At 36.6% G+C, this 17,083-nt stretch overlaps 1 protein-coding gene across 1 annotated transcript; it reads left to right on the top strand.

Annotated features, from left to right (window-relative positions):
- Positions 1–215: 215 nt before the first annotated feature.
- On the top strand, positions 216–16,816 carry LOC129281720 (uncharacterized). Its single transcript, XM_064113403.1, has 9 exons — positions 216–231; positions 2,558–2,684; positions 5,464–5,721; positions 8,262–8,316; positions 9,675–10,212; positions 10,552–10,596; positions 11,663–11,869; positions 12,713–12,882; positions 16,149–16,816. The coding sequence occupies exons 1-9, from the start codon at positions 216–218 to the stop codon at positions 16,434–16,436; spliced, it is 1,704 nt and encodes a 567-aa protein (XP_063969473.1). The 3' UTR covers positions 16,437–16,816.
- The last annotated feature ends 267 nt before the right edge of the window (positions 16,817–17,083 follow it).

Genomic DNA, 17,083 nt, shown 5'->3' with positions numbered 1-17,083 from the left:
ACTGAAGTTTGTTACTCAGTGGTCTTACTGGTGTTACTGGTATTCTCTTGCACGGCTGCCTTAATGAAATGCAACTAACGTTAGATTCTAGGCCTGAATCTAAACATTTTCTGGACTAGGTTCTATATGTCTACATTACATTTGAATTAGATCTCTATTAAGTAGAGGATCTAGATTAAGTATATCTAGAGTCTAGATCTCCGGAACAACGGAGGATGGATACAGAAGAAGGTAGGGTCTATTTCATACTGGTCAAACTGGTGCTCTGGATCAATTTATCATACACGTTTGGTTTAAGTGTAACCCAGGGAGCTTCTGCCCGCGCAGCGGGCGGGAGCCCAGGAGCTTACCGTGTATTTGACCAGTCACCGGACTAGGGTGATTTATGGTCTAAATATTTCTCCAAATGAATTGTGACAACAGAAAGTATACAATTACCACGATTATATGGATGAAGGTCTAACGAGTGGCAGTTTTCTGACATCTGGGCACAGACTGGAACCTCAAAAAAACAAAAAGTTCTCTCCTTCTACCCCCGTTTCGATCGGCCATTTTTGTTAAAAATCGCAATAGGCATTCAATAGGCATTTTTTTCCAGCTCGCTTTGCTCGCTGGCGACTTTTTACAAATTTTCCCACATTGCTATGTTTTGCCCCTCAAAATATTTGGTTCAACTGGGTTGAATAAATGCGTGTGTAAAAGATATATTCTGTATATGTGGGGGCGTCGTGGTCTAGTGGTTCTGTCTCTCGCCTTTCAAACAGAGGTTCGTGAGTTCGAATCCTAGCCATGGCGTGTTTCCTTCAGCAAGAAATTTATCCACACTGTGCTGCACTTGACCCAGGTGAGGTAAATGGGTACCGGCAGGAAGTAATTCCTCAAAAAGCTGTGCGCACCAGAATCGGTAGACTAGCTTAGCCGGGGTAATATAGGAGTGCCTTGAGCACCTAGCAAGGTGGATACGTGCGCTATACAAATCCTATATTATATACCCGCGATTTGATTAAAAATAGCGGCAATCTCCGTCTCCAGACGGACCCCAACCGCATAGCACTGGCAGATATGAGTATGGAAGGGTTGGGCCATGGTCCCCAAAAGCTCTACAACCAAGAAAAAAAGGAGGAAAAAAAAGCAAAGGAAAAGTGAAGGATATGATTTTATTTTACTGCATATAATGTAAAAAAATATCTCAAAGTTAAATTCTCATGAAAATGTGATTTTTATTCTCGCTCGCTTTGCTCGCTCGGGACTTATATTAAGCAGTTTTTTAGCACATGTGACATACTGCGCCTCTCATTTTATTACACTTCACGCTACTGCCGCAAATAATCCTGTTCACAATGGCATATAGACCACAAAAAAGGAATGGAAAGAGATAAGAGTGAAATATATTATTCTATGGATATCATGTCAAAATCTATCACAAAATTGGATTTTTGTACTAAAAATGTCAAAATTTTTGCTTGCTTGCTCGCAACTTTTTGTTTAAAGATAACTTCTGCCTGATACGCAATATCTGGCCCTCTCAAAATCGTCGCCTCATTACACCATTACGCCTGTTCAAATTGGATTTTTGTACTAAAATGTCAAAATTTTTGCTCGCTCGCTTCGCTCGCTCTTTTTGTTTAAAGATAAATTCTGCCTAATACGCAATATCTGGCCCTCTCAAAATCGTCGCCTCATTACACCATTACGCCTGTTCATACCTTGATATGACCGGGAAATTTTTGGCTCTGGCCACTGACCCCTGTTACGCTGCTGTTGATATACTGGCCTGATAGAAAAGGGATCTGTTAAGGACTGTTTGCAGTTACCCATGAAGAAGACACTAATTTTTGCAAAAATGCACATTATAAGCACTTTTGTAATTATGAACAGGATGGGTGTGCTCGCGAAGCCCGAGCAGAACAGTTTTTGATATTCTGATCTCAAAAGAGACAATTAGGAATTCATGAAAAGGATATTACTGTAAATCATTTAATAATGTAGTATGCCTAATAAATGCATGAAATTTGTGGATATTAAGGCCTGAAAGCTGGACATTTCAAGCACTTTTGTTTAGGATGCATGGATTACTATATTATTTACAATTAATGTGAGTGCAAAGTGCGAGCCGGAATATTTGATATATTTGATGCAAATCCCCATTTGCATCAAATATATCAAATATTCCGGCTCGCACTTTGCATTTATGTAGGTTGTAAGAATTCACATAGATGTATACATATATCTCACTAATGAAAATGTGAGAGCACAGTGCTAGTTGATAAGTTTTTGACAATTAGACTTAAAAAAGGGATATTTTGAAAACTTTATGGAATACACGAAGAGAATAGATACTTCGGAAATCAAATAATGTGAGTGCGCAGCGCGAGCTGAAAATTATTGATATTCAGACCAGATAGACAAAGCATTTTACAGAGGACTTTAAATAAAATAAAGTCAATTTGTAAATAAAAAGAAATAATGAAAGCTTGATGTCCGAAATCAAGAGGTGTTCGGAAAACACAGCACAATTTTTGTTTTAGTGAATTTTGTTTCCATTTCTTTTCAACAGTAGAAAACAATCCTGCATTGGACATTCCTCATCGTAGCTGGCAATTGGCAATCACTCAAGATCAAACAGACTCTCAGGGGAATCCCCAACCAACTTTAGTTGCTTATCCAAACTCACAGACACAGAGGTAAGCAGTCCAAACAGTTGGGGGGGGGGGGTGGTGTTGGATTACTTTACAAATGACTAGAACATGTTCTTTGGTAATAAATCTGAGAGATTGTCAGTTAATTTCCATGACCCAACAACACAAGTTCAAATGCAATCTTTACAGACTGACAAGTTTGTTCTTAATACAAACAAGCACTTGATAAGGGGTAAAGGAAATTTAGTCCTACTGCTTAAAAACACTCAGGAAATATTTGGTATGTAATTCAGCTGATAGCATGTATCAATTGCTCTTTATGCATAACTTACAAACTGCTTAATAAAACTCTCCCAAATATTGCTAATCTTTGGCCATAAGGAAGAGAGAACATTCAGTTTATTGCAATGCAATAAGAGGAAAGAAACAAATTAATATCTTAAACTTTATTTAGAACTTCATGAGATATCAGAAAGTAGGGGTGGGATGATGATAGTGTGTATGTAAAAAAAAATGTCATAACATTTAACAAATTTCCTTCATTTATTTCAACAATGTCAATCATTCCATTTAGTATACAGACTCTACCAGCAATGTATTTGTGCTCTTGCAATAAGAGCATGGATGGTTCATTTTTTTTTTTTTGGGGGGGGTTGATTTTAAGAAATGTTTACCTTTTGACGGTTACATTCTCTGTCCCAATGTATTTTATATATAGGAAGGGGGGCTTTATATGTTGCATTTACTTGTTTGACAAAATATTTGTTTTAACAGTGCAATAAGAATAAATGAGAATGAACATTGCTTGCCTCTGTTCACATCTTCATGAGATTTCAGAGAGAAACATTTCAACTGGGGGGGGGGGGGGGTGGAGTAGGTCATGTTTGTAAACCTTGAAAACGCTGCCAGCACACACACAACAAACAATAACAGGTTAACAACACTGACAGAGGGAAAGATGCATATGTGCGTGTGCGTGTGCGTGTGTGTGAGGGGGATAGGCAAAAATATTTCCTCCCAGGGGCTTATCTTAAGGACAGACAGTCACTCTTTATCTCACTTTCTCTTTGCTGCCAAATCTCATCGCATGACTGCTCTACATTCTTCTTTACAGTCCTAATGAGGGCTTTAAATCATGCCAGAAAAGAATAATAATAATAATAAACAGTTCTTGTATAGCGCATATCACAATTATGAATAATGTCTCTATGCGCTTTCAAAGGACTTGGATATTATTACCCCAGCTGTAGCTTGGCAGCCATAATTACTAAGATTACAGCGCACACGCATTTCAAGGAATAAATTCCTGCCAGGTACCCATTCACCTCACCTGGGTTGAGTGCAGCACAATGTGGATAAATTTCTTGCCGAAGGAAATTACGCCATGGCTGGGATTCGAACCCACGGCCCTCTGTTTCAAAGTCCGGAGACTAATCCACTGGGCCACAAAGCTCCACTTATAATAATCTCATCTATCTCATCTATTGTTTTCTTGTCCTTCAATTTCCACTCATTTTGATTTTCATAACATTTTTGTTGCACCATTAGTCCCAACAGTCCTTTCTACAAAGTGTACAGTAATAGGTTCTTCTATCACCATCCAAGCCTGCAAAGGAAATGTTACATTTTTCTTGTTTTGAAAAAATGTGAGGATTTCGTTTTGATAAATTTTGAAATGAATAAAATTGTGTTAGTGAACTGAAAATGATTGCAAAAAGGGGGACGGCTTGCAAAATCAAAACTTTTATTCTTTCCCAGGGGTTTTCCCCCTAAATATGCATTTACACTGGTACAACATTGAACCCACTTACTAATAGGGAGGGGGGGACTAATTGCCCTTTTCCAAATGTTTGATTGTGGGTGTTATGTTTTGCTCTTTGCAACATTACAAAGAATGAAAGATAAGAAAATTACATCACAAGACTATGTTCATATCTTCATGAGATTGCAGAAGGGGGAGGGGAGGGAGGACGGAAGGGAGAAGCGGCTGTATGAGGAGTGATGGTCAATCCAAGGGTAATGCTTTTAAGAATCCTTATCAAGCACTGGTGTATGGATGGGGGTGAGGGCTGGGGGCACTTGCACCCCCTGCCAAATTTTTCATGACCAAGAAAATACAAAGGAAAAGGAAAGAGAAGGTGAAATATGGTATTATTTTCTGGATGGTATGTCAAAATCTATCACAAAAATTGATTTTTGTAATAAAAATTTCAAAATTTCTGCTTGCTTGCTTTGCTCACTTGCAAATTTTTATAAATTTCATGCGATATGTCATATCAAGCCCCATCAAAATTTTTGGCATATTACACCACTGTTATCAAACAATTCTCTATAGTTATTGAATAAAATTTCATGGGTTTGTCAATTGACTTGTCCTATACTGTATTCTGCTGTGTTATTGTATTGTAAAATAACAAGTAGATAAAAAACATAAAAAAAGAAATCTTAACTACCAACAAAAAAGAAAAAAAACAAACTTAACTTATATTAACTGTTCCACAGTTAAAGTGAAGTCCATGTCATTTTTATCATAGATGTAGACATTTCAAACCATGGCCTGGTACTCATTTCAGCTAATCAGCTTCATATAACATATCATATTGGCAGTTTACAGTTCACAGACACATCAGCTGATACTTACAGCTAACCAGTCAACTGTAAGTCATTGTGACGTCAATGAGTATCACATAAGAAGTGCAGATAATGATGCACACAAACATAACTAGTGAACATCCTTAATTACAAATAATATAAAATCAATTACGATCTCAGTTATCAAGAACTATTGCTTTCTTATAATATAAATCTGCATTTCCTTTGACAGGCTACCTCAATCTTTTGTGAAGCCACAGACTTGCCTTCAGTCTAGTGATATCTGGCACACCACACCCCTCCCTGGTTCTACCCAGGTTATCCCCCAGATGCCAACTTTCTTGAATTATAACAACAATTCTTCAGCAGATGAAGAAGAATGCACCCATGTTCAGCGTCCCTCTGTGGGTCTTATTCAGCAGGTGGTAGAATGCTTTAAACAGAGCTCCAAGACTGAAATGTTACCTTCACAGGTTTATGTTGAAATGGAGTAAGTACAATTTATTGGAATAAAAGAAAGAAATTCAGGTTACACTATATTATGGATCTCATTATTATTTTCATTTGTACAACTATCTGAACAATATGTTATATTTCCAGATGCTAGTAGGAATGTTGATGTTATATATAAACTCCTCAAAAAAAGTTTGGAAATCTGACTTTGATCGATAATTCCTCATCTGTTTTAGTAAATATCAATATGTAATTAATATCGATGAAAAGATCATTTAATTTTCTTTAAAATGATACCCTACATGATATGATTATCGTTCACATGGAGGTGCAGTGCCTTGAAATGTGGGGCAAGGTCAAAATTCAAAAGTTGCAAAATGACACTGTTCTTTTTTCAGTGGTGATGAGTGAGTTTCTCAGCGGTTTCTTTTAATTGTTTTCATGCACCTTAACATCAACATTAACATTGAATCAAACACACCTCGGCACAAGCAAACACAACAAACAAACATGCATGGGTATTTCAAACCACGACTCAAACCATGTTATCTCACAGAACCATCACTACAGAAGCAGGGGCTAGATTTGAATGGATTTTCATCTCTATTGACACAGACAAAAGAATCGTGTTCTGTATTGACCATTCATGACGATTTCTGCTCGTTTTGCAACTTTTCAATTCAGGCCTCATCCAACACTTTTGAATCCTGCTCTTTTCATGATGGCATGATCATAACAAGCATGGTATCATTTTAAAGAAAATTAAATGATCTTTTGAATGATATCAAATATGCATTGTGTAAAATTGGGAGTTGTGAGAAAATAATGGTCATACTCAGATTTCCAAACCTTTTTTGCTCGTTTTGCAGCTTTTCAATTCAGACCTCATCCAACACTTTTGAATCCTGGGGCGGTATTCTGAACATTATCTTTTCTCAGCGATATGACAAAATCTGTATTCTGGTGGATGTCATAACTTTTGTCACAAAAATTGTCATAAATTTTGTTTCTCTTTAGCGCGCACCAAAAATATGCGGCTTTAGATGCGCGTAATCCTTTTATACAAGCAAAAGTTATGACGGGGGTAGCAGTCATAAATTTTGTCATATCTTTTAGTACCAAATATCCCGATACCCTGCCTACTGAATGTCAAGCATATAATGATATTATTTAGATTAGATTGTGGTATTAGTTTCACTTATCATCCATGACAATTTTCAATTTTTTTTTCATGCTACAATTAGGCCCTACATATTAATTCCTCCGTTTTTTCTCTGTTTTCCTTCTTTTTCTACTTCTCTAAAATCCTTCACAGCTCCCTGTCTCTCTTTGTAATTAAGCGCATCAATATTCGCGGAGTTGCGCGATGCCAGCAACTGTATTGGTGATACGCCCTACTTGTCACGGGGCCTTCCTATTGGCTAGAAGGGCTCCCACTGGGAACTTACGATGATTTTGATTGGATTGCTTCCAAAAAGATGGGCGGAAACTTTGAGAGATATGACAGGGAAAAAACAATGTTCAGAATAACGATTTGTGACAATCATAGCGGTGTCACATATCTCGGAGAGAAATGACAAAATTTATGACAAAAGTTATGACAGTGTTCCAGAATACCACCCCTGCTCTCTTCACGATGGCATAATCATAACAAGCATGGTATCATTTTAAAGAAAATTAAATGATTTTTTGAATGATGTAAAATATGCATTGTGTAAAATTGGGAGTTGGGAGAAATTAATGGCCAAACACAGATTTCCAAACTTTTTTTGAGGGGTTTAGATTGGTTATATTGTAATCACTTAATGAAATGTATTTTCTATCTCATTCAAGTACAACATTTTTAAAACAGTTTATAAATAGTCAGATATGAGGGTATGTACTGTGGCATATTAAATCATGTTACCTTTAAGAAATTGTTAAATTCGTAAAGACATACAGATTACTATTCATTTCTAAGAAGATAAAATTTGTTACTTTTTTGCAGTTTTCAAAATTATTGGGGGCAAGTAGAAATGTTTGCCCCCCATATTTTCATGGGTTGATTGCCCCATGCCTCCTCCATAATCGATTGAGGCCTCTGTCTCCTATGATTTTGTACCTATGCTGTCTGAAATGATCCATTCTTAATTGCCACAATCACCCCTTCCCACTCTATATCTAGCTCTAACTTTTATTCAGCTGCTTGTGCAAAAATACAAAAATGATGTCACAATGCAGGCTTCATGTCTTTTCTGTAGCAGTGCATTTGATTGGATTAAATAGATGCAGAGTGGGAGGAGCTAAAGATAGCAAAAACTGAGATGAAACGCAGATAAAACCGTTTTCAGAATATCGATTTGGGGATGTGTTAAGGGCATGTTAAATCAGAGAGATAACACAATATTTAACTACAAAGTTACCACGATGTTCAGAATATCACCCCAGAGGTTACATGATTTATGTACCTACGTGTAATAACTCTCCTAACCAAATATCTGAGGTAGTCCTTGTAGAAGAGTCCTCCTAGGACAGTCGGTTGAACATTTTGAAATGTTTTTAATTATATAAATAACATTTTTGACATTTCCTTTGCAGGAAAGTATTTCCTTACTACAAACACATCATTGGACAGAAGAAAAAGAGTTGGAAGGTGAGTTTGATGAATTTGTTTTAGGGATTTAGGGATGAAACATTTGATTACACTGACAATTTCATATTTATTCACCATTTTTTTAAGTGAGTAAAAGACATGTAATTACTTTCTCACTTTAAGACAACTAGTCAAAAGTCTTTGCCATGTCTTTTTGCAGGAATTCTGTGAGAAAGGTGTTATTATTCTTTTCACTGCAGCTTTCCCGCATTAATGTGTTCTTTTTTATGCAATGTGATGATTGGTTGTGAAAAGCTGATTCCAAGATTCCTTCAGGAAAGACAATGTGACTATGTCAAGAGAAAATCACCAATAATTATAATTGGGCAGAGGAATTAACTAAGATTTAGCATGACTACTAAATGTAAGTTAACGGGAGAATTCCTTTTTAGGGAGTTGATGAGTGTTTGTTAGTCAACAAACACTTTTGTTAGTCTGGTTTGTTAGTCTGGTTTTCAGCCCCAGACCTTGTAACACATAGGTTTGCAAGAGACAGCACACTTGAAAGAAAGACTTCAGATTGATTTTTAGTCAGTATTTTGAACAAACATGCATGTATCTATGATCTTGATTTGACATTGTCATTAGTCACCAACCTCTGTGTTCCATAGCCCAGATCATGAGACAACAAAGCCCTAGATGTAATTGATTGTAACGTGCAGATGAGCTTATCTATAAGCCTATGCAGCACCATATCTTTGTACATGTACAAAGTTTATTTGCATAACTAAACTATTAATTTCTTTCATGTTCCACACCTGAGCTATCATATATCCTTATTTGAATCTTATCATGTGGGCCTTGTGGCACTTAGGGGATGTTGCAAGAAAACATTTGCGATCAATTGCAAATAATCTGTTGCCATTTTACAGATGATTGAACTTAACTTTAGCAAATCAGATTACACTTCTTGTTTTAAGGAGCAGATTAGCAATCAATCACTAATTTACAATTAATTGCAAGACATATGATTGATTTAGGGACCAAAAATGGACTTGCAATTGATCACAAGTTTCTTGCAACACCCCAATAGGCATTTAATATTCAATGATTACATTGAACTAAATATATACATTTATGAGGTGTGGATATGAAAAGTAATTTGGGCCTTCTGGCTCATTAACAAATCTTTGCAATTGATTGCATAATGGCAATCACTTATAACAGATTACACAAGTACAATTTCAATTATTTCACATTTAACTACCCGTATTCATAATCGTTGCTTAAAATTTGCAATTAACTGCATTTTGCCAGGGCCTTGATAATGACTTCTAATAGTTTTTAGTGAGACTTGGTATCCCTAGGGAAATTGGATTGTTCATACTAAATAAGTGAGTAATATTTATCTGTTCCAGAGTTCTGTACGTCATGCCCTGACCACACCACGCTTTAAATCACGTAAGATCAACCAAGAGGAAAAACCAACAACCAAGAGAGGGTGTCTCTGGTCTCTGAATGAAGACTATGATGAAAATGCTCCAGTCCCCAAAGCCCCTAGATGTCGTCGAACACCAAACCCTCTCAGGGTCACTCGCCGCAAACAGCGCTTTCTTGGGAACACCCGAACAGACTATGTACCACCACCACTCTACCACATGAACAGGACCGCTCCAACATTTTTTCAGCCACAACATGTTGCCCAACGATATCCTTATATTGAGTTAGCAGACACGACACCTATGCAGTCGACTTTCTCTCCCGGTCCCACTGGCCCCATTCATACTGGTGGAGGTAACATGTACTATCAGCCTTATCGTGCTCCTACAGTAGGCTATGTCATAGCTGGTCAGAAGATGGCAATGCCTCAGACTATGCAACCTGTTAATATGGGACAGTGGAATGTATCTGGATTTTCAGCTTGTAATCAGCAGCAGTTCATACCAAATAATGCAGGTATGATGTAACGTCTTTCAACATATAAATTAATTTAATTTCAATTCACTTTATGTGGGATATTGTTCAAATCTTTAAAAATCATCAAAAAATTGACAACCTTGTTTAAACCTAAAAAAATATGCATTGGGACTGATTCAGCCCCCAATATCACATTTTGTAAAAAAAATTACAAGATAAGTTTTTTCATGAGTATTTTACTGCATAATGTGATGTCAAATGACAATATAGCAATTTAATTTTATATGTGAAATTCAATTCAATTTGAATTCATGATGAAAACTACTTTTTATTCATTATTTATCATTAATGACTCTTAATTTAATACTTATTTTACAGCTTACTTTGGAGGGAACAGTGCAGTGATTCAGGGTAATCAACAAGGTAGGATTACTTACCTGTACTTAAGAATTATTTCATAATCTCAAAATATTTTGATTGATATGATTACTTCTTTAAGCTAACTGCAGAATAGTTGTCAGTCAAGGAGCAATCATGATTTATACTCAAACTTGATCATGTCTATATCAAACTTTTCAGTGCATTGTATTACCACTAATGGCCACTAAACAGACTTTCTTGAAATGCAACACTTAAAAGAAGACTTACCAACTTGTACCCAAAAGGTGTATACATGTAATTTTAAAATATGAAAGAATAACCATGATTGGTTAGTGTTTTGAACAACATACTCATGCAATAATGCTTTTCATTGACAACAGTTGATGATTGTAACCTAGCTTTGTTGTAAAGAGCCCTGGTTTTTCTTGGCAATTTGAATACCGACAAATTACTTTTGATACCTTGGTCATATTTGCTCTACGGCGGCCGTACGGCGAGTCGAAAACAGCCTTTTATTAATTTTAATTCAAACCACCTATATGTAGTTGGACAAAAAATGTTAAAACGGCTGTTTTCGACTCACCGTACGGCCGCCGTAGAGCAAATGTGACCAAGGTATTAGTGGGGAATGTATTCAAATAATCAGAATAAAGTCAAATATTCATATTTCATGCTATTATGCTTCTAAAATTTTGTTTCCAAGTGTTGTGAATTAAGATAACATGACAAATATACTCCAAAACTTTTAGCAAAGGGCCCTTGTGGCGAGAATAATGGCAAAATCGTATGACGTGACCAGGCAGGAAATTACTTTGAAATTACTTTGACCAATGATGAGTAGTATCAAGTTCAATAGTATTACTGGTTATAGTTTTGAGATAAAGAAGATTTATCAAGTAACAAGGATTCTCATGATACACATTTTGTTTGGGTATTAATATTTCCTAAACTCTACACCTGCCAAACAGGCCTCTTTACAACTTTTTAACACAAATTTCTGTTCGTAAACGTTCTTTTCTAATATTTTCAATTGTTCTTTGAACAATTGAAAATATTATTAATTATAGGGCTAGAATTCGCTGTACTGAAATAACTTTTTCCTTAGTAGGTATGACCCAAGCTTTTGGCCATACTGCAGTGCCAAATGGTCTCCATGCTAATCAGAATAACAACACTGCCACAGTCCAAGGACAACAAGAGTCTTCAAGCCAACCTACCCCTGTATCTATTCGAATGGCAGACAATAGTCAAACTCAAGATATCTCCATATCTGATGTGATTCAAACCAACGAAGAAATAGCAGAACAAAACCAAGGTTAGAAAGATGTGTTAAGCAGCATGATGGATGTTTTACTCACTCGTTTGTAAGTTGTTTTTGTATTCAAGTAAACGTAGGCACTAAATACAGATGCAGTCCATGGCCCTGCATTATTATGACATATGATTATGGTATCTTAGTCTTAACTGTATAACTACCTTAGAAATCTTGATTATGATTGGCTTCTATTACTATTGTAACACACTGGCGTAAATCCAAGCGGTGAACTTATTGTGGGGGGGGGGGGGGGTGATCTTGTCTCATTTCATCCCACCTTCACTTGTATAGTATGAAGTCACAGTTTTAAGCCAATCGTAATATAACATGATGGCAAGTTAACATAATAGTATGCAGCACTTAGAAATATTGTATTAAACATTTGATAAATGTTGCGTTTTATCATTATTATAATACCCCCGCCAAAAGAAGCTTGAAGGGAATATTTAGGAATCAGAGTAAGGTCTAGCGCATCAAACTACCTTCTCAATTTTAACAAATTCTCATGAAACTTGGAACACATTGGTGTTGGGATGAAGATGTGCAAGACCCATTTTTCGCATGTGTCAAATATTGTGTTGCCATGGTAGAAGTAAATAAGGTAAAAGTGTTGCAGTTCAAAGTACTTCCTCAGTTTTTAATCTATTCTCATGATATTTTGCTCACACATAGGTCTTGGGGTAAAAATGGGCAAGACTTCCATGTGTTGAAAACAGGGGTATTAATTACCTTAAGTGATTGTTCTAGTTATTATTGTAATTGTGATTTATTTATGAAAATGGCCCAAACTGTTACAGTCATGTTTTTCATGAATTGTGACCATTCATATTATTTTTCTTGAAGACTTCAACAGCAACCAGAGTGAGAGCCAAGTCCATGATGAAATCAAGAAAGAATTGAGAAGCTTGGTCTATGAATCTCTAGACATCTGCAACTCAGAAGGTCAAAGGTCAAATCAAGATTGTGAGGAAGTGGCAGTATCTGCACAGACAGGTCAAGAGGTCAGCACACAGGTACTTGATACGTAACACATTCTTAACATTTTTCATCTAGGGTAAATCAACAGGAGTCCAACTTGGGCAAAGTCTAGACCATAACAACATAGGCCTAAACCAAGCACACGCTTTGCGACGCGATTGCATCAAGATCCGATTGCAATAACCTACAATGACCTGAAACTGTGACCTTTGTACAGAGCAATGTTTTCCCGGCTTTCAGCCAGGAGCCCCGCTTTTAGCTTTGTTGCAGTAGTATCACAGACCAAATATCATACATATGACTTGTCAAGTCTTTCTGCTATTGTGCTCATTTCTGCCAATAAGATTTGTCCTAGACGATGACTTCATGGCCAATTTGCTGCAAGATGTATCATGCTGCAGGGCTGTTGCAATATGTCTGCAGGGCGATTGGCAACTTTGTTCCAATCGGATCTTAATGCAATCATGTTGCATATGATAGTGTGTGCTGGGCTTAAACATCCACAATTTTTCTTGGTCTCAATTTTTGTTCTAGGTTCTAGTCCAAAGACTTATCCAATAAAAAGAACTTAATGGCCTGAATTCACAAATGTTTTTTTTTAAACCATCGGTTGAACCCATGGTTTATGCAGATTTCTGCGCCTTGGGCACTCTACCGAGTGGATTTGGCGCATTAAAAATCACATATATTATTATTATTATTTCTCGTATCAATTACACCTATGTACTGCGTATATTAAAAAATGTCAATACTGATCCATGGTTTTTATCACAGTGCGCCAAATGGACGCCTGTTGCCGTGGTTATCCACGCTATTTTATTCATGAGTCCACAGTTTTGAATTAATGAGTCCATTCTTCAAACAGTGGACTGGTGAATAAAATAGCATACTTAACCATGGCAACAGGTGTCAATTTGGCCACTGTGACAAAAGCATTGGACATTTTTTAATATACGCAGTATTAATAAGTGCATTTCATACAGGAAATCTGCATAAACCATGGGTTCAACTGAAGGTTTTTGAAAACCACCTTTGTTAATTTGGGCCATATAGTGTTTATTTCTTTAACGTGTTCTATAACTCAAACCTCTGCAAAAAAAATTAGATCATCACATCATAGGCATCCACAATTGTGCCTGGTCTCCATTTGTAGTCCAAAGACTTCTCAACTATACACAACAAAAAAAGTAAGTCCCCCCTTAAACAAACATCAATAATTTCCGAACCAATGCAAGTTTTTAATATATTTTTACATGAGCGTGTAGATAATTTTATAAGCTACCCTCTGAGTAAACGTTATGGACGTATTTCACGTCATGCTTCAGTGAGCACCGTCAGAAGGCAAAAATGTCACTTTTCAAAAGTCACAAGCCAAATATCATGACTTTGATTCCATTTTATTGGAACTAATTCCACATTCTCATCATAAAAAATAGTCAGAAGGCTTGTAAAAGGTACTCTCTTAAAGACAATACAACTTTTTGGCTAAATTTCACGGTTGAATAAACACAAGTCCAAATTTGCTATAATTGAACTTTTTACACATTTATATCAATAAAACTGATAGAATATGATGACAGTTAGTTTTGGAAGAGTTTCGTCAACAATATTCATCGTTTCACGGTTCAATAAACATACATTGAAAACAAAAAATATGATTTTCAAATATCATAGGCAAGTATTAATTGGTTCATTTTGGGAACTGAAAATGATATTTTCTCAACTTTTTCGTTATGTTCATGACCAATTAACATGCTTCAATGATTCAAAGGCGTTTAATTAAACATTCACGCTTGAATGAACATGTGGAATGTGATTAGCTCTTTTTTACGTATTGGAAAAAATGCAATTTGTAACTATGGATATCGGTCACAAACCTCCTTGCATAGTTCATTTGATTTGATTTTTATGAAAATCCCGATGTTTAATGCATCAGTGAGCACACAATATTCGAAAATCATGCAAATGAGAAGAAAGTTCAAGGCCTTTGCCCCACTCTGTGCCGTATCGAATGGTTATTTTGGTGTGCGCGCCTTTTGGATAGTGTTACTCTGAAGCCATGTACGAAGTTTCATGAAATAACTGTTGGCAGAAGTAACAAAAACCGTCCATGAAACAAACCCTTATTTCATACTTTTTTTAATTTTGACTTCGTCTCTCATAGACTTGTGTACATTATGGGAGCACATGTTTAAGAATAAGTAACCCCTTATTCAATATGGAGAAACTTTTTTTCAAGGCTGTCTTTAGCAATGTCATTTGGCAGTAATGTTTATCAACCTATGGGCAGAATTCTGTGCAAAAATGAAATCGATTTGTTTATTTATGGATGAGTGAGCACGCATCAAAGTGGGAAAATTGGTATTTTCAATGTCACAGACTCATTTTAAAGGGTAATAAAGTGATATTGGGGGCAAATTCGGTTTCAAATGTGACTTTAATTGCTATTGTTTTTATCATTCATCATTTCTATCACCACACACTTTCCGAACTTTAAACATTTTCATGGTTGAGCGAGCACATTCAAAAACTTAGGAATGAATACTCTTTATACTGCATAAATTTATTCTTTTCCTAACAATTTCTCATGATCAGTTTAATTTATGGACAAATCAGTGGTGGATCCAGAATTTTAAAATGGGGGAGGGGCCTATAATCGGGGGAGCCACCAACATTTTCAAATTTTAACATGATCTAACAAGTTGTAGAGGATAATACCATAAACCCCTATGATGATACGTCACAATACAGGGGCCGGGGAAGGGTTTTCAAAGTGGAGGGGGGGGGGGGCTGACCATGCAAAAAATCACAATCGTATGGTCATTTTTATATTTTTGTACATGCTTTTGGAAAAAAGTGGGGGGGGGGACTGAAGCCCCCAGCCCCCCCCCCCGCTTCCGCGGCCCCTGCAATACATTGTGCTCACTCAACCATGAACATATGATATCAAAATTGTGTGTGGAGTGGCTAAATGATGGATAGTAAAACAGCATAACACCATAAAATTTACCTAAAGACAATATTTGCCCAACTTTGTATTTGCACAATCTGAAAAACGACTCTTGTTACTTTAAAAAATTGTCATTTTTAATTCAATCTTTAATTACTCATGCATGACTCAACCGATCAATCTTATTTTTCCCCAGGATTTGCTTAATGAGTGTAGAAAACCACCTACGGAATTTCATATATCAAAATAATTCCGTTCAAAAGCTACAGCAATTTGATTTAGGGGGGACTTACTTTTTTTGTTGTGTATAGATCAAAACTTATTGGAATTTGTATGTTCATCTCTTTACAGGTACTTCAAGTCAACAGAAGTCCAACCTGGGCCAAGTCTAGACCACCACACCATGCCCAAGGAGGCTTTCACAACTATGCCTGGTCTCCCTTGTCACACCAGTCCCAGACCTACCAAGGACCTATAGTAATGACATCTCAGACTAGAGGAGACCAGCCACAGAACCTGGACAAGGATCAAGATGATGGAGAGAATACAGAACTAATTGAAGCTAGGATTATCAAAGATATTGATGGCCAGGTAGTAGTACATGCTTCCATCTCAAATGAAAGTCTTGATCAAGAGTAGATCTGTTTTAGAAGATCTATTCGGTCTTGCAAATTTATGGTTGACCTTGATTATATGGTTATGTGATGGACATCAGATCTAGCTAGCATGGTGTCAGATTTATATTGTATTACATGAATACATACAGTAATGTATCATTCTTCTCAGTTTGGTCTGATATTCGATATAGATCCATAGAGATAATGTGCATGTTTTGCTTACTGCAGCCAATAAATATTTCTTACAGTAAGTAAATGACTTAATGTATGATATCAGGTGAACGTTTCATCAGATGTTGATCCATACATTATACAGCCTTTGCTTTGAAGATGAGCTGCTTGCATGTTTCAGAAAGGGATCATGAAAAGAAAGGAATGAAATTCAGAAACTCAAAGTTAATAAGAGGTTAATACGGGGGGGGGGGGGGGGGGGGGGCTGCACAAAGATTGAAGAGGCGATTTCACTATCATGATCTGAATCCCTGATGATGCAAGACAATAGGTAACAGTTTTCATAACAAATGAATGGCTTATTAGCTTTTCCCTAACTAAAGCACACTGACATAGAACTCCTATATCATCTGGTTGGTGCAGGAACACCCTAGTACCACACTTCTGCGCAACTCACCAGAGCAGAAACGCCCTTATGCGTGCTACAAAGGGCATATC

Source organism: Lytechinus pictus, chromosome 18 (genome assembly GCF_037042905.1).
Source record: "Lytechinus pictus isolate F3 Inbred chromosome 18, Lp3.0, whole genome shotgun sequence".
In the NCBI taxonomy this organism is placed as follows: Eukaryota; Metazoa; Echinodermata; class Echinoidea; order Temnopleuroida; family Toxopneustidae; genus Lytechinus; species Lytechinus pictus.
Note: the sequence above shows the minus strand (reverse complement) of the source record. Positions and strands in the feature narration are given on the sequence as shown.